The sequence below is a fragment of the Etheostoma spectabile genome, chromosome 12 (assembly GCF_008692095.1).
Source record: "Etheostoma spectabile isolate EspeVRDwgs_2016 chromosome 12, UIUC_Espe_1.0, whole genome shotgun sequence".
In the NCBI taxonomy this organism is placed as follows: Eukaryota; Metazoa; Chordata; class Actinopteri; order Perciformes; family Percidae; genus Etheostoma; species Etheostoma spectabile.
In genome coordinates, this window is record NC_045744.1 from 12,990,751 (window position 1) to 13,008,738 (window position 17,988).

The 17,988-nt window shown below is 37.4% G+C and overlaps 1 protein-coding gene and 1 long non-coding RNA gene across 2 annotated transcripts in view; both read right to left on the bottom strand.

The window, feature by feature from the left end:
* The window catches only part of LOC116698725 (uncharacterized), a 350,926-nt gene extending 339,135 nt beyond the window's left edge, over positions 1 to 11,791 (bottom strand). Inside the window, exon 1 of the long non-coding RNA XR_004334290.1 lies at positions 11,704 to 11,791. This is a non-coding gene — a long non-coding RNA (uncharacterized LOC116698725). The remainder of the gene's footprint in view (positions 1 to 11,703) is intronic.
* LOC116698710 (excitatory amino acid transporter 1) lies at positions 354 to 6,513 on the bottom strand. The gene is made up of 11 exons (XM_032530815.1): positions 6,091 to 6,513; positions 5,650 to 5,873; positions 5,244 to 5,381; positions 4,504 to 4,711; positions 4,341 to 4,383; positions 4,160 to 4,238; positions 3,826 to 4,000; positions 3,178 to 3,411; positions 2,889 to 3,083; positions 2,298 to 2,432; positions 354 to 1,508 (listed from the first exon to the last, which is right to left on the bottom strand). Exons 2-11 carry the CDS (start codon positions 5,837 to 5,839, stop codon positions 1,373 to 1,375), a joined length of 1,533 nt encoding a protein of 510 aa, XP_032386706.1. The 5' UTR covers positions 5,840 to 5,873; positions 6,091 to 6,513; the 3' UTR covers positions 354 to 1,372.
* Positions 11,792 to 17,988: the final 6,197 nt, after the last annotated feature.

Genomic DNA, 17,988 nt, shown 5'->3' on the forward strand with positions numbered 1-17,988 from the left:
AATGTCGATGACACAGAGCGGCTTCTCTCTGGCAGTACACTCATCGCCCAGTGGGGGCAGCCACAGTTTCCTATTCTTCTCTTGCCATTGGTTGCTTGGCAAAACATTTTGGGTGTGTTTACAGTATTCTATTAATAACGCTACTTTGCACAGCACTGAAACACTGCAACATGTCCAGACTTGTGACTAAAACAATTTGTTTTTCCATAAACCAGGTACTGTTGAGAGATGCTGAAATAGTTAAGGTAGCTTAAGGTGTTTTAAGAACATTTTTTTTAAATAAGTTATAGATTTTCTATCTTATTTCAAAGAAAGGATTGCCTAGCTTTAATTGTGGCTTATTGTATCTTGTGTGAGAACTATCTAAAGATCTTTGAGTGTTTTTTATGGTCAATAAGATGAAATTGGAATGTTCTGTTGTGTTTTCCTTAATACACTTCACATGCATTTTGCAAACAAATCTTGTTTCAGTTCCAGGCTCACTCTGTATTGTGTTTACTTTCAGTGATTGCTAAACAGTTTTATATGTATTTAGATTCATCATCCATGTGTAACTGGGTCAAAGATATTTTTTGTCTTGAGTGTTGTCAGTCCTGCCACCAGATGGTGGTAGAGTGTTCCCTATGAAAGACACATCTACAATGCAACAAGGTAGGAAATAGTGTGCTGGACTAATCACGTTTGCGATATACTATACAACATCAATCTAATTTTCCACAATCCACAAAGTACAGTCTGCTGATCTTCAAGAAAGGAATTATATCAGTAGGAAATAATGGCAGCCAAAGGTTTTATCATAAAATGTAAGCCTTATGGGGCCAAAATCAGACTAAAAACAAACCCAAGACAACACTAGTTACAGTATACATGCACAAACGGACTAATTTATCAATAACATGTATACTCTCTGTGCAAATACTGACAGTCTATACTAGTTTTATCAAATCCTAAAGTTTAACATTTTGTATCAAACATACATAGAACACCACCATGTCATGCATCAAGCTGAAACTGCAAAGCTGCAGGGAGTGTGATGTTAATTCCTTCTGCTCCTGTAGTGCTGAGGGTTATATCTCCAAACTCTTCCTAAGCCGAGCAGAAGCAGGGGCAACTAATTCACAGAGGAGAAGACCTGCCCCTTTCTGATGTCTATTCCACTAACATCTGCAAGTCACAGGGTTTCTTTGACTGTTTCTTTTTGAAGAGCTAAAAGTTGTTTCTGGGGATAACTGTCCATATTGCAAGCTAAGTGATTATCGACTACCACCGTATACTAAGTAGTAAAATGTACCTTGTCAATTTAACAAAGATTAAAAAGTATTTTGTTGTTACTCTACAATAATATATAAGATGGTGCAAATCCTCATGGTGCTCAGAACTGGGAGCTTTCTTCCAACAAGCTTTTTTCTGGAGGGCTGCAGCACTGCAGCTCATGTCTGGAGAGATGTTGCACTACACTCACACCGACACAGTCACCCAGCACATTGGTGGTGGTCCTCAGCCGATCCCTATCAACAAACAACAAGATCTGAGGTTACACTTGTCAGTGTCACTACACTTACTACATACACAACTATACACTCAAACATTTAGATTGGTTACAAAATGTAAAGTTACAGAACACTTTTTTGTCACAGGCAAAATCAATAACATTGTAACCTGGATTAATTGTCAAAACTGTTCTCATGGTTTTTTCAGTTAACTGTTTGGTGTAGGATTTAGTGGCATCTAGCTGTGAGGTTGCAGATTAGAACCAACTGAAACTTCTCATGCATGCCAAGCATAGACTGTATGGTGCCAAGCATGGCCCTCTCTAGAACCATTGTTTTAATTGTCTGTTCTGGGCTACTGTAGAAACATGGTGGTGCAACATGGCAGAATTAGTGGAAGAAGACTCACTCCTAATGTTGATAAAATTGGCTCATTCTAAACAAAAACACAACAATTCTTAATTTCAGGTGATTAAATACTAATGAAAACATAAGAGATAATATTTTTTATTTCCAATTTGGCAATAAATTACTCAAACCCTACAATAGGATACCAGGATAACAGAAAATGCAGTTTCTAAACTTTGGGAACTTTTGTGTTTCTACTTGTAAAGACCCTCATTGATATAATGTAATCACAATCACTAACTTCTAATTGTCACAACATACCTATGCCCAACCTTTACCCTAACCCTAAACTACAAAACCTCAAACAGACCTTTGAAGAAATTGATCAAATGATCAAAAGTTCTAAAAATGTTCCCACTCTCAAGATCTGAAACTGATGTTGGTTGCATGTGCACTTACAGTATCCAATCAACTATCATGAGCAGTGATATGTCTTCAGTGGGCAGTCCAACTGATTCCAACACAATCACCATGGATACCATGCCGGCCTGAGGGATGCCTGCTGCACCAGTGCTTGCAGCTGTGACAATCAAACTGAACAGCAGGAACAGGGATGGTTATGTAAAGTAATCTTTGTTGGTGTATAAGAAAACAAGCACAACCCGTTAACAGGGCTCTTAGGTTTGACACTCATGTTTGTGGATCCACACACAGAAAATTTGCGTTTTTGCTTAAAGCTACAGTGAGTGGTTTCTGTTGCCCCCATGAGGAGTTCTAAGTAACGACAACAAAACTGTTTGCACGTCCACATGACATAAGTCTTCCATGATCGTGCACGTTGAATGTAATGGACGTGCATTAATATGAAAAAGTTACGCACTAAAGCTTTAGCATTGAGAAGAAACCTTCTCAACTCTATGGGAAATAGTCCGATGTTAAAACTAAATAGGACATAGTCTGATGTAACAACTAAATTTTCATTAACAAATGAAAATTAGTTAATGGATGGAAAATGGAAACCAGTCTGAGCTCAATGTGTGTTAAGCTTACCTGAGGACAATGATTTGACCCAGGTTAAAATCCATATTATTAACCTGGGCAATGAATAACGCAGCTATAGCTTCATAGAGTGCTGCACCATCCATGTTCATTGTGGCCCCAATAGGGAGCATGAAGCGTGTCACTCCTTTGTCCATGTTATGATTTTCTTCCATACAGTAAAATGTCACAGGTAAGGTTGCAGAACTGTGTACAAACCCATATAGTATATGAAGGAAGCTGCCATTCCACTGTTGTCCATCTGTCATATGTTATGTTTAATATCAAAACTCTGGCTCACCTGGATGAAGTACCAAAGGCAGTGGTGAGAGCCTGGAGTAGACCAACCATAAAGACAAAGGGATTCTTACGTGTGACCATGAAATAGATGAGGGGAAGGGTGAGGAGGCTGTGGATTAGGAGGCCAGTAATCACAGTGAGAGTGTACATGGCAACTTCATGACCTATCTCTACAGTGTCTGTCATCCTCACAATCTGTCCTGCCAGCAGGAAGAGGATTCCTACTGGGGAATACCTGTGATATAGAGGTAAGACACAGCATAGGAGGCAATAAGAGAGGTTTCATGTTGGTCATTTGAGTTTTCACAAGATTTCATAGCTAGCTTGATAGAGCGCACACATGCACACAGGTTATCACCTAGGCAGTAAATCACAAGCAATTAACCTCAGACATGTAACAAACACACAGACAATTAATAATTTATCCTGTGGCAAAACCTTTTCACAAAAACAAATAAAACAGCATTTAATCAGCACTATAATTAAGAGTAAGCACTAGAGATGACGGCTGCTTAGCCCTAGTCTTTGGAGAGGTATCAGCGTACAGTTGATAGCTCATACAGGTCAATTAATTGCATTAATAATGAATAACAAGTAAACACACGTCAAGTTGACACAAGTCATCTTCATTAAATGCTCCTATGCTTACCAGATGATTATGTTGACCAGATGCATAATGACCTTATTCAGGCAGTCAAAGAAATCCCTCAGAGGTTTTCCCTTAGTGTCCATACTACCCAGGATGAGGCCAAAGGCAACAGAGAAGCCCATTAGACCCAAAATATTGAATCCATCTAAGGTGCCTGGAACTGGTACTGTGTCATCTAGATCCCAGGAAATATATTTATGACTAGGTGGTGTAGTGATGATGTAACAACAATAAGGCAGACAGGCAGAGGATGTGTTAAAGCAGCATAAGGGACACTGGGTTGAAAAAACGTTTAGTTCCAATCACAGAATTAGAAAAAAAAAAGGAATCTTACTTTTTGCACTGGTCTCTGTCATATTGATGACACCAAGACTTTTTCCGGTAGAAACACTCGTGGAATAAACTGTTTTATACTAGATAAAAAGTATGAGAAAATGTTACTTAATCTTACTTTTGGTAAGTATGAAACAGTGGCAGTATGATTTGGAACATATAATAGCCATTGCAGATCTTACCTTTCTGAAACATGCTTCCACCAAATTTGAGGGAATCATATTTCTATAAACCAAAAAGATTAATTAGGTGTCTTAACTGTCAATTGTTTAATTGTGACAAATTACACTGTTGTCTGTAATTTACATTAACAATGTTGTTGAATTTTTCTGGGAAGATACACACCTGATTAGGTCTAGAAAGGAATCCACAGGCTGTGCAGCATCTGCATTACCACTAGAGGACACTGAGGCAGCCCTGGATGATTTCCCTGGTTGGATCATAACAGCCAAGGCAATGCCAGTGAATGCAGCAATAAGTGTGGTGACCATGTAATAGCCAAAGGCCCTTAGTCCAATTTTCCCATAAGCCTTCCTGTCCACAGATGACATTCCTGAAATAAAAATATGTGTCTGTAATATATAATATATAACATGCAAAATAATATTATACATATTAATTGGACAATTTAAACACAAATATTTTGGACATGTACTTGTGCACAGTTAAGAAATGATTGATTATTGTATTTGTTTTTGATTGATTGAGTATTTAAGAAAACAATAAAACATCTTGAATGATACTTAACTTGAACAGGGGAGGCCACAATATCAAACTAAAACTAAGGTGAAAAGTTGGGATAAATCAGCTAAAGTAGAGAATCATGTCATTTTATACACTAGATATCCTTTCTGGGGGAACTAAACATAATTTTAGAACATCTCAGACTCTGTGACTTTGTGAGCCCCAGGTCAACACACAGGCTGTCTAAGTTACACTTGAACCAGCCACTGGTGTGGCAACTGATGGTGTTAATCTACTGAGGTGATTATTAACAAGAAGCTATTACCATGAGCATGTCAGTCAAACTATTTATTTACTGATCGATAAACCAAATAGAGCATGAATATCCAGTTTGATCTAACCTGTAATCACACTGGAAACAAAGAGAGGAAGCACCATCATCTGCAGCATTCTCATCAACAGCTCTCCAGGAAAGGTTAAGTATTTTATGTCCCTGGCTGACATATTAACGCGTCGCAGAGCAAAGCCCAGGCCAATCCCTTGAAGAAACGTAAACATAAGTTGGCAAGCTGTCAATGAGTGAATTCAAAATACCAAATGCATAAGAGTCAATACACAGAGCAGTGCTGGATAGGTAACATACTCCAAGAAAGATTTCCCCAAGGGGACAAAAAAGTGTAATTGTATTGAATGTAATATTACAAAGCAAGTAAGAATTAGGTTGCAATTTGTCTTCACAATGGTAGATCAAAAGACAATTTTCAGGTTTTGTGGGAGAACAAATTACAGTGTTTAAAAACTACTTACCTAATGCAACAGCGCCCACTGTAAGAACAACAAAAGCATTTCTCTCAAGAAAAGCCATAATAATAGATCCAATCTGGGATGAAGATACATGACCTGAGGGCTTCTTATTTTTGTGGTATGTTTGGGTTTCCTGGGGTTCTGTGACCTCTACTGTGTCCAACTCAGACAGGTTATCAGGGCTTGGCAGCATTTCTTTCCTGATAAGTTCCTACAACCAGTACAGACTACCAAAAGGGAAGATCTCTTACTAGCATTAATAGAACAAGGACCATTTAGACATTAATCCTTATTAAGTTTGGCAAAAGACATAACAATTACAATATAAAACATGAAAGCAGAGTAATATTGTGAACATCAATAAAATTGCATAACAACCTGTATATGAAAGGAACAAGCAAGTATTATGACTACATTATTACAAGTACATTAAAAAATCCTCACATTTTTGTCAGTGTCGTGGTTCTGATTGAAAAAGAGATCACCTTTAAAATGCTTTTCCGTGAACAGTCTGCAGCCCAGTCACCAAAATAGAAATGGATTGACAAAATTCATCTTCACAATGACTCAACTACATCAATCATTAGCTTTGTGTCTGTGCCTTTCCCTCAAGTTATATGGCAATGGTTAATGTTCAATTTAGACGAGACAGCAACTACAAAATGTATAATACCTGGAAGTAGAATAGTTTAACGGGCTGTGATTTGATTTATATAATTGCACATAAAAAACACTATCACTGACAAAAAAATAAAATAAAACAGAATATGCAAGGTAGGCCAAAAGCCTAAAAGCTTCATCACAGATCATTCCCAGTTTTGATAAAGACATTCAAATAAAATATTTAAATACAAATAATTACTGTAGTTTCAAAACATAAATTCATTATTCTGTAACAAAGGTATCATATGGATAACAAAAGTAACCTGTAACTGAATGGTCATAATAGATTCAAAGTTTTTTTTAAACACTAATAGGGACTGTCTGGGAGCTAATAAACATTACAGAAAACTGACTAAATACCACGGGAAATGTGAATTTATTGCTATGCAGGGGTGATGTAACCATATTGTAATACGTTTGTCAAATAGTCATATATGCAGTGTAGTTTCTGTGAAATCCATGCATTTGACTAATGTCCTGATTTTAGCACATAAAAGAAATATTTACTTCTTAGTTAGCACATGAAAGGTGCTCTAAGCAATGTCACGTGTGTTTTAGGCTACAACATTTGTTGTCACATACAGCAAACATCTCCTCACTATCTGCGAGTTTCCTGTCCCCTGAACACTCTGTAAAAAACCTGGTCTCTGTAGACAGCCCAGGGTCTACAAACGGCAACAAAAACAAACTGTGCCCACCTGCAACACGAAGCATACACAAACAGTGTTCCAGCGTTTCAGCCTATAAGGATTTGGGGGTTGGGGGTTAGTGCGCTGAAGCACAGAAGGGAGGGGAAGGGGACAGGATGAGGAGGAGGGAGGGGCAAGCTAGTCTTGTTTTGTTTGAAAATACTTCTAACGCCAACAAGACGTAACAACACCCAAAATCGCTAGGAGCACCTTTAATTTGAACAACAGCTGCATTCTCCTGAGCTTGTTTTATTGAAATTGTCAGTCAGCAATCAAAACCAGTGGACAGGATATAATTTGGATTGGCTAAAGTTCACAAATAACAAATTACCATTCCCCTGCTTTGAAAGAGGTTCACTGTACAAATACATCTTCTAAAGTAATTTTCACAGGCACTAATCATCACTTGCTTGTAGGAAACGCTGCAAAGTGAAAATTACTTTTTGACAAGTGTGACAAATAGGAAGTAAGAGGCACAAAAAAATTCATAAAGGTAAAAATGCAACCACTGCAGAAGTTTTATTTTAATGCGAATCTACTCTGTTGAAAATAATCCAATAGATACATCTCCTGAACCAGCCAGTAATCATCTAACTTGCATGGGCCTGCAAAAGTAAAACACAACTGGTTCTATACAGGACCACAGTGCCACTCCATGTGAATCCAGTATTCTCTCTCTCCACATAGACTTGAATGGTAGTTTTCAAAAGTCTGTATTATATGCGATATCGGATGCATCTCCATGTCTTTGAGGAGGGGGGACAGCGTGACACAGATTTATTTAGGAACAATTTGGTAAAAAGTTTTTTTGTACTTTTGTGGTAAGCTGAACTATTATGAAGTCTCAAGTCTGCACGTGTTGGAGTCTCAAGTCACTCAACCAGCCAGATATTGAACAATTTGACTTCAATCCGAAGGACAGGGGAATGTTTTAAACAGATCTTCTGTAACAGTAATTTATATTTTTATTTTTTTATTTAACCTTTATTTAACCGGAAAGTCCGTTGAGATTGAAATCTCAGTCTGGGGTGCTTTCAATATTAAATTGTTCAATAATGAGAATTTATTTTTTGCATTTAGTTCTAACATTTCTTTTTTTTTATGGTCCTTCTGCTGAAATTTCATCTTTAATAATAGAAAATTAAGACATAACATTAAAAATGTATTTTATTTGGTCAATGAATAGTATGCACATCCTGGACTAACTATCACATTTGCAGGTAATACCCCTTCTTATGTTCTTACTGCTCTTCTATTCTTCCAATTATTCAGATGATACATAAAGTTAGAAAATAGCTGGTGACCAGATAATCAGGAACCTAAAGTTCTAGATATCTTTTTTAGGAATCAGTGGAAATCGAAACCAATCTTCTGTCCATGTAACATTATTTTATAATTACTAATTACGGAATGTTTGTATCCTTGCAGCAACGTGAACTTTAAAATCTGTTTTAGTACCTTGTAATAAATCTATTGTTTCTACACTATTTAAAACTGTGTGATATTATTGCACTGATAAATCTGGACTTGCTTTAATCTGTGTTTATTACAACTAACTCCATTCTACTTAAGTCATTAGTACTGGCTAGTGTGGTGGAAGGCAGTGGCCTACATCCTGAGGGTTTATCCTAATGTATCTTGTTGAGAAGGTAAAGACTCAAATGTCTGCAGTCTTCCGAATAGAGCTGGGCTCGTCAGCTGTTTTACTCCAGACAAAAGTTAATGATTCAGTCTAATCATCTTGACACACAATAGCCAAGGTTTAATTTTGGCAAGTTTGAACATCAAGCAGCTCTTTTTAAAGATTTGTTGTTGGTAATAAGAATGGATTTTAGTGTTACACTTCTCCTTTCACTAGCCCTCGGCTTCTCTTTCCCCTTTCTTTGTAGAACTGAATAACATCTATTTCAATTGAGCAATGGTGTTCCTTGTGAATATAAGTATTGGGTGATAAGTTCAGTCTCACTGGAGGAGGTGATAAATAATTTAGGAGCAGACGAAAAGGAAACAAATGCAAAGCCATTTCCAGGGAGGAGTTTGAGCAGGAACAGAAACAGCTGGTGGAAGAAGTGTGTAAGCAGAGATGTTTATATTGTGTCTTCGTAACAAGACTGACTACAGTGCTAAAGAACATTGATGACTAGTGTAGTACAGGTAAACTGTGCTTTTTGTGGAGTATATTGAACGTGCAAAGGATCTTAAATAACATTAAAATGCAAAAATGTTTTAGTGTGTGTCACTGGAAGCACTTTGCACAATATGTAACACAGCTGTATCATTTATGACAAAAGTAAGCATAATTATCGTAAGCTTGTTTCATATTGAATTGTTGAATAGAGTGGAAAGCGCTGTAAAGAGAAAATATGACCTACATAGCCATTAAGCGGGGATTAGCAGGTGTGATTAGTACTACTTAAAGTAGGCTCCCACTTTATGTTTGTCTCAGAGACACAGACAAACAAAACAAAAAGCTTCACTTCAGATAAAAAGGGAATAAAACAGTATTTGAATACAGCATTTTTACTCTACACATTTGCATTTGAATGTGGATGAAGTAAACCCAACAATACAGAGTGCTGTTGCAATGTGGAACATTTTGGTAGCACACAAAGAAACAGGTGGGTTTGCGTTTTAGACAGAAGCTGCCATTGCTGTTGAGTTGACAGTCATATTAAGAAAATAATTCATGTCCATTTATATCACCATATTATTGGAGGTGTCTAATTTCCCATCACATTTGATATCTGGATAGTAACATACTGCTTTCAGTAAGGACCCAAAATTGCTAATATGATATATGTACCAAATAGGAGGAAAAAAGATTGGTCTTTTAAAATGCCATTTGCAGAAGGTTTAGCTTACTGAAACAGATCAAATTAGTTTAGATAGGGTACGTTAGACACACCTTTCAATATAATGCATTAGCAACTGATTGCAACCTTAAAACGCCCACAAAGTTCAGCCAACACATCTCTGGCACAATGCCAACAAAAGCTAAACATAAGTCTCACAAAAGCAGGTTCAATTACAAGGCTGATGTATGGGATTGTGTAAGACTGTACTGTACAGGTGAACCTAATGAACCTAATGAATGAACAGTGAAGGCTAAATGACCGCTGGTTTCCTGACTCTGCATATTCAAATATGTTTGTTAAGTTTATAATTAACTCTCAAATGACACATTACAAAGACTGGTCTTTGTTTTGGTTTCAAGCGGCTATGAACTTGAACCTGAGTTTGACTTGACCGTGCACAGTCTTTGACTTATTTTAGACTAAATTTAAGCCATTGCTATAAACCATTAATGTACTTGTTACAGTGGATGGATGGAGGTTAAGATAGAGTACCAGTCAAATTTTTTGCAATCTTACATATGACAAACACCCCTGAAGGGATATGTTTGCCACAAATGACCATAAATTAAGTTTTCTCAGTGTTTATTAGTCAATTTAGTGGACAGAAGAGCACTGTGATTGATAAAATAATATGTTAATTTTCCTTCTGCACAATTACATGTGAATTCTATTAAACACAGGTCATATACAATCAATTACAATAAATTGTGTGATGATGATACAATGGCTACAAACACCATTTGGAACAAACACAAAAGATCAAGTGGATTTTAGTTCATTGTGTGTGGGTGTGACTTAGGCAGTTTAAAGTTACTTGCCTGTGTAGCTACGTCTGATCCATGTGTGACATCAACGGATGTGAGCAAGGCTTACAAGGTAGCTTTGGGTAGGGGTTTATTTCCTTGGGTCTCAAATTAGCCAGAAAAGCAGATTAGGCTCTGTGTTTAATAAATCATCAGGGCTGTTTTGTGAAATTTTGTTTTGTTTTTTGAAATGTTGAACTGTTTTTTGAAATGTTAAAGTGTTTTCTGAAATGTTGAAATGCTTTTTTGTTTTTACCTTCAGGGCCACAGTAAAGAAGCAACGGTTAAGCATATCTCTTAGCCAGGGTGCTTTAAAACAGTAATTATTTAATCACCTTACAATCTCAGGTAACACTTAAGTAAGTATTAAGTAAAAAGGCAAACTGTAATGAAATTAAGTTCTCATTGTCCAATTGAAAGTGTGGCAGCCTGATAAGACATGTCAGTTATTTCTTTAAATTCAGGTGGCATATGGTGTTCACAAATCATTTAAAAAAATTAAGTGAAGATTATTCAACCTTTTTTTAAATCAAGCTAGTAATAGTAGTATTACATAGAGTCTGCTTCTTTAATATTTTAAAAGTTTTACATCTTCTTTTTGATTTTTTTTTAGAACTAAATTAAATAGACATGAAATTACTTGATTAAGCTATTAAGGATAACCTTCAGATCCTGATTGTGTTTAATCTACATAAGAGACAGTATCTAGGTCTGTGGTTGAGTCACAGTTTCAGTAAATCTGAAGATCATCTTCGTGTGTAGACAAAGCGGCAGTGTAAGGGAATGATGTGAAGGAGTGCAGCCCTGGCCAAGACACCAAGTAACAGTGGGTCTGTGCCAAGCTGCAGCTCTTGAAGCTAATCTAATTAAAATAGGGTCAGGGCCTGAGCAGACCACCTTTAAAAGTAGACTCTGTTTAAAGTATCAATATACTTTCCTGTAGTACTTATGACGACATTACTGTAGGTACACTTACATACAGGTTAGACAGTTAAATCTGGATTGAGAAGAGAAATAAGTAAGTCTTTTCTGCTTTAGTTAAGTTACCTTAAGGCCCTGACACACTAACCCGATAATTGGCCATCGGACAGTCTGACGAGGTCGGTGACTCGAGTCTGTTACGTGTGTCCTGTACCGTCGTTTTTTTTTTGCAATCACATTTTTTTTATTTAAGTATAAGTGCAATACACAGAAAAGTACACCAATAATACTGAAGTAGGCACATTGCACCTGCTCCACAATCCCTCCCTGTGACCAAATGTTTTCACACCAAAACAAAGAGAAGAAGTACAGGAAGGAGAGAGACACAAACTAGACACACAGGAACAGACACAAACAAACACACAAACAAAAAAGGCGAATTGACAGGGAGACCAGCATAAGACAAAGAGGGCCAAACACACACACAGATGGAAGCAAGAAGGCTATAACACAAGTCTACAGCATAGTTTTACAAGATTCAGCAATGCTGAGCCAAGTGTCCAAAGTCTTTCCTGGCTCTCAATTTATGCGAGCCGTGTAGAGCTCCACTTATATGACATCCAAAAAGGAAAGGGTCCATGTATGAATAGACAAGTCATGAGGTGGTTTCCAGCGGGTCACAATCATTTTCTTGGCTGCTGTAAATCCAGCAAAAACAGCACGTTTTTGAGATTTAGAGTGCTGGAGGGCTGACAGAATATTCAGGATCAAAATCAAGTATCATTAATCAGGGCAGATGTTTTGGATGAAATATTGTTCCAGAACTGACTAACAGGAGAGCAATCCCAGATTATATGAAGATATGTACCTATAGCTTTTAGTGGGCAGAAAGTGCATAGTGCAAGTGTTAATTATTTTTATGTGATGCATTTTCACAGGTGTGAAATATGTCCTATGAATAAAATTGTAGTGAATCTGCTTATGGTCTGGATTGCATGATACTTCTGAAATGTCGAGATCAATACTCAGTCCTGGGCAATCACGTACCTAGATCCTCTTAATAGGAAGGCCAAGTAAATACCTTCTGGACAGGAGTGATGGGCAGAGCCCTCTGTACTGGTATGTCTTGAGTGCTGATCTTAATTGAAGGTAAAAGAAAGAAGAGGAACGTGGTAGATTGAATGCGTTCTGTAAGTCCCAAGAAGGTAACAAGCCAAACTCGCTAAAAATGTCTTTTGGACAATGAACATCCCTCTGTTCCCACTGTGGGACTGTTAGGCCACCCACCAATCAGGAGAGCTGTACAGTAGATGAGGACAGGTACAGTATACAGCTTTCTTAACCAAAACAGTGCAATGTAAGTATGTGATTAGGTTAATAAGATAAGATGTTTCATTGAATGATCTCATGGACTCTAATCACGCATTCCTGGTGGGAATTGTTTTCCCCTGCTAACAACATTACTGCAATATGGTAATGCTAAGACACCAAAGCCTTACTCAAAGCATCCTGCTTCTTTATCTGCCTTTTAATTTTTTAATACTCTGTCCTTATGCACATTGTTTGGGCTTAGGCATATTTGACTCAGGACAGAGCACGTGTAGATACTGTAATGGGACACTTTCAAATGTACAATAAAGGGATGATCAAGATAAAAACAACTATTCACATTAATCAATCAAGTTATCCTGTACTGAATGATATTTAATATAACATTTTACCAGTGAATGGTATTTTGTAATTTTTTGTTATATTTTTGTTCCTATTTCTTATCCAAATACACTGTATATAGTGACTACACTGCACAATTGTCTTACAAATTTCTACCGTTGATTGTCTAATACTGTAGTGTGTGTGTTCTGCAGGACTTAGCGTGACAGGGTCTTTGCTACAAGAAAGGCTGAGAAGGCCAATCTAAGAGTGGCACTGAGAGATAAACATTGGCTTCCAGATGTAAGGAGCCAAGTAATCACTACAATCTATCTACATATCTATTCTACCTCAAATCTACCTCAATCTGTTTGTATCCAAATGATTCATCTTATCCCAACATGTTGCAATAATAGTAATAATGGCAGGTAACAGTACTTCTACTGAAAGACAAAATTCCTGTGCTCCTTCCATTATTTTATGAGATATTTTGTTTTTGTAAAAAGGTATTTTTCATGGGCAACATGTTGACGTATAGCAGGATAATCACTTGATTTTCAGGTTAGAACTGATTTACTTATTAAGAGTATGATTATTTGTGAAATATGCGTCTGCAAAAATATTACAGCCAGTCTTTGAAGTACTCCGAGGTGATCTTTTTTTGTGACATTTGATCAATAGCTTAATACTTAAACAGTAAAAGAGGGCTTAAGATTTTAAATGAGGGAAGCATTAATCCGGTCAAGGAAGGTTTGAATCTGGATGACTGGAGGTAGGTGCCTTTGACTGTTATTACAGACCAAAAGATTATAAGACAAAGTACCTAAATACTACAGATATGTATTGCCCCTCAACTAACGTTATCTGTAGCAGTCCACAAAAAGCAGGTTAGGTTTTCCCCAAAAAATGATGTAACAAAGATGAACTGGAACCGAGGGAATAAACAGAAAACAGGCAGGGTAACACACAGCACGCTGACGCAGGGAACTACAAACAAACAATGATCCAACACAAGACAAAGGGAGCACAAGGCTAAATACAAGAGATAACAAGAAAACAAGGGACAGGTGAAACAGCAGGTGAAACACATCAGGGGAAAAACAATCAAACAGGGGGAAAACATGAGGCAGGAAGTAAATCAAACAAGACTAGGGAGGAAAACTACACTTCAAGATAAAACAGGAAACAGAACATACAGACACTCACAGGAAAACACAAAACAGGAAGTATAATAAGAGAAGACAAGGGAACTAGACAAGACAAGGGAAGAAACATGGACTACAACTAAAAAACAGGAAACAGAACAAATACACAATCATGACTGGAAACAACAACAAAACCTCAAAAATAACAGAAACCTTCGCCTTTCTGAGAATACAGTTCCCAGTTAGTATGCGGTTAGAATATGGTTGTGTCTCATGTGACCTTGTTGTTTGTGCCCGCTGTGACTACACAAATTCCAACATGTAAATAGGAACATGTTGGCGTTATTTTGTCACTTATTGGGAACAGTAGGCTAGTTGGAAAAAGTTACCTGCAGGATCTTTGTTAGGCTAAGCTAATGCTGGGGGCGTCAGACAGAGTTACATTACACACGGAGATGAGAAGGGTATGTATCGACTTGTCTAACTCTGGGGGAAACGGTGAATAAGCTATTGTCCCAATAAGTCGGCGTGTTCCTTTAAACCATTCCATTCTGGCAGTGAATAAAGTTGGGAAGTCATTTAAAAACAAACGTTTATGTATAAATATATTTTACTAACGGGCTAACACAAAAGTATCACAAACAAGCATGTCCACGACTATACAAGACATGACAGCGTCAGCGTTTACTTTACTTTAGGCTCAAACTGATCACATGACCATGTCTCTCAGCTTTTTACCCTCCCTTTCCAACATCTTCCTCTCATCCCTCTGCTACTCACCATCCCCCTTTTCCCCTGTAAGCTGACACAGCGCCTTGAAACATTAGCCGCTTTCTTGCTAATAGGATCTCAAGGGCTTAAATTGTCATCTGATAAAACTAAAGAGCTTGATAGCAATGCTGCACCCTCTTAACCAATTTGTACTCAATTAGGATAAAAGGGAAACAAGCAAATGGGAACAGCTTTAATATATTAATGTGATAAAATGATTAGCAATTTTCCTCGCCTACGACTTGGGTGGTATTAGGAGCATCTTTCAAGACTGATATCAATGTTAGCCATTAATGAAGTGGACCAAGCAGTAAAGGAGATCAGACATGTTTGAATTAGATACAAGAATGTCATGTAGCTATAATTATCTGTCGCATGTAGCACGTACAATGTCCCACTATAAATGTAAGAGCAGACAGGTGTAATTAATAACTAATTTGTTAAGGCCCATGAATGCATTGTACATCATGGTGTACTAAAACTTTTGAAATAAAACTGAGCCATCATTTCTCTTTTTTTTTGCACCTTTTCCACAATCCTTGCTTGCGATCAAAGTCCTTCCCGAGGCTCCACCTATGCGAGTCATGGAGAGCTCCACATACACGACATCCAGAAAGGAAAGGGTCCAAATACAAATAGACAAGTCATGACAGCATGTTTTTGAGTTTTAGAAAGCTGGAGGGCTGATGGATCAGTCAGAATCCAAACATTGACAGTAACAAGTACAGTATCATTAATTAGGGCAGATATTTTGGATGCAACATTGTTCCAGAACTGACCAAAGGAGAGAAATCCCAGATCATGTGAAGATATGTACCTTGAGCTTTTAGTGGGCAGAACGTGCAGAAAGGACTGTTAATTACCTTCACAGGGGTAAAATATGTCCTATGAATGAAATTGTATTGAATCTGCTGATGGTCTGGATTGTGAGATACTTCTGGAATGTTAGACCATACATCATGCCAGTCAAGATTGATACTCAGTCCTGTCCAATCACGTACCCAGATCCTTTTCCATACTTAGCCTTTTCCAAATAAATATAGATACCGCTGATTGTAATTTATACCAATAACCCAAAGGAGGGGAAAGAGGTAGCATAGAGCTGACAAAATTAATCCTTGGTAAAACCCTCATTTTAACCACAGAGATACGGGCATGAATAGACATGAGGAGACTCATCCATTTTTCCATATTTTTCAAAACGTGGTGTAGAGCACCAGAATAGTTATCTGGATTAAGCAAGGGAAAGCCTCAGTGCCTAAATATTTAAACGCTTAACAATCAGGATGTTAGCAGTGATGATTGAATGCGCAGGATCATTTAAATGAAGAAGTACAGACTTTGACCAGTTAAGTTTAAAGCCTGATAAGCTTCCATACTCCTCGTATAGAAGGTGAGGAATAGACTGAAAGACATTGTCCGCAAAAAGTGAAAGGTGATGCTGTGTATCACAAATGTATATTGGTGACACCACAATCGATTGGCAAATAGCTTAAGCCAGAGGCTCCAGAGAGAGGACAAAGAATGCAGGACTGAAGGGGCAGCCTTGGCGTGAAGACACAGAAACTGGAAACAAAGAGGAGGAGGTGCTTCTGGTTAAGACTCGAGCTGAGGGAATAGAATACATAACTTTAATCAACTCAAGCCCATCAAAGGCTTTCATTCCGTCAAGAGAGAGAAGTGACATTGGGGTCTTACTGTTTTCTACCGCATCAATAATGTGAAGAAAGCGTCTAACATTATCTGCTGCCAGTCTTGTTTTCACAAATCCTGTTTGGTCAGAATTCACTAATTTTGACATATGGGATTCCAAACAACGGGCTTAGAGCTTTGAGATTTGTAAATCAGAGTTAAGCAGACTCGGAGGCCGGTAGCTAGAGCACTCTGTAGGATCCTTATCCATTTTCAGGAGTAATGAGATAAAGGCTGTGTTAACATTTAATAGCGAGAATATCTGCAAAATGGTCACAGGACCTTATTCTCATGGTAAGTAGATGACTTGGTCTAGCACCTTGACAGTAATATTGCTGTTTTGTTTTATGAATTAAAAATTCAGATTTTTGTTTCAGAATGTTGTTAATTTCTTTCTTGACTAGTGATCATTTATTTGGTCAGTAAAATAAGTTTGCAACAATGAGTCTAATCTGGGGAATCTTTAAGGTTTTGTAGTTGAAGTGATGTAGCTTTGCGCGCATTAGAGCAGAATAGTAGGGTATTGCTCTTACTAAAACCTTTTATCACGTCCCACAATATCCTGGGGTCTTCTACAGAGCCAACATTAATGCCTGCATATACCTGGAATTTTGCTATAAACTAAGTGATGTAGGATTAATTTTTCAGTAAAGAAGTATTAAAGCGGTCTAGCGATCTGAACATCTGCTAATTTCGGGAGCCACTCAGGATTATATATAGTTTCTAATGATAAACATATATTAGAAACTCTGTGTGTTAATAACAAGGGTCTTACCATCAAAACTATACAATGTGTCTGAATTTAGGCAAATAACCCCCAAAAGGGTAGGGGTGTTAAATAGATAATAACATAATAAAATGTGGCTTGGTTGATGCTTCAGACTGAATTTAATGCAAAATCACCTAAATTTGCATTCCTATACATTTGTTTTCCAAGATTAAATACACACGACACACTGTCGGAAAAATAATTTTGGCACCAATTTACATGTTGGATTTTTTGCCTGGCATGAAAAGATCTCCTAAATATATCCTCAGATAGAAAGAGTGAGGTCAGAGAAAATCAAGTGAAGTTGTAAGGCTCATTAAGGATAGAATGTATCTGTGTAACACCTACTGTTGCTGTCAATGCTTTGGTTGTGCCAGCTGGCAG

Bases quoted from the DNA above. Each gene is read 5' to 3' on its own strand.
- LOC116698710 (XM_032530815.1), bottom strand. From the start codon at position 5,839: ATGCTGCCAAGCCCTGATAACCTGTCTGAGTTGGACACAGTAGAGGTC. The intron at 3,412-3,825 runs GTAAGCATAGGA...TCTATATCACAG, and splicing joins CTGGTCAACATAATCATCTG to GTATTCCCCAGTAGGAATCC. The intron at 3,084-3,177 runs GTGAGCCAGAGT...GTTTGTACACAG, and splicing joins GCCTTTGGTACTTCATCCAG to TTCTGCAACCTTACCTGTGA.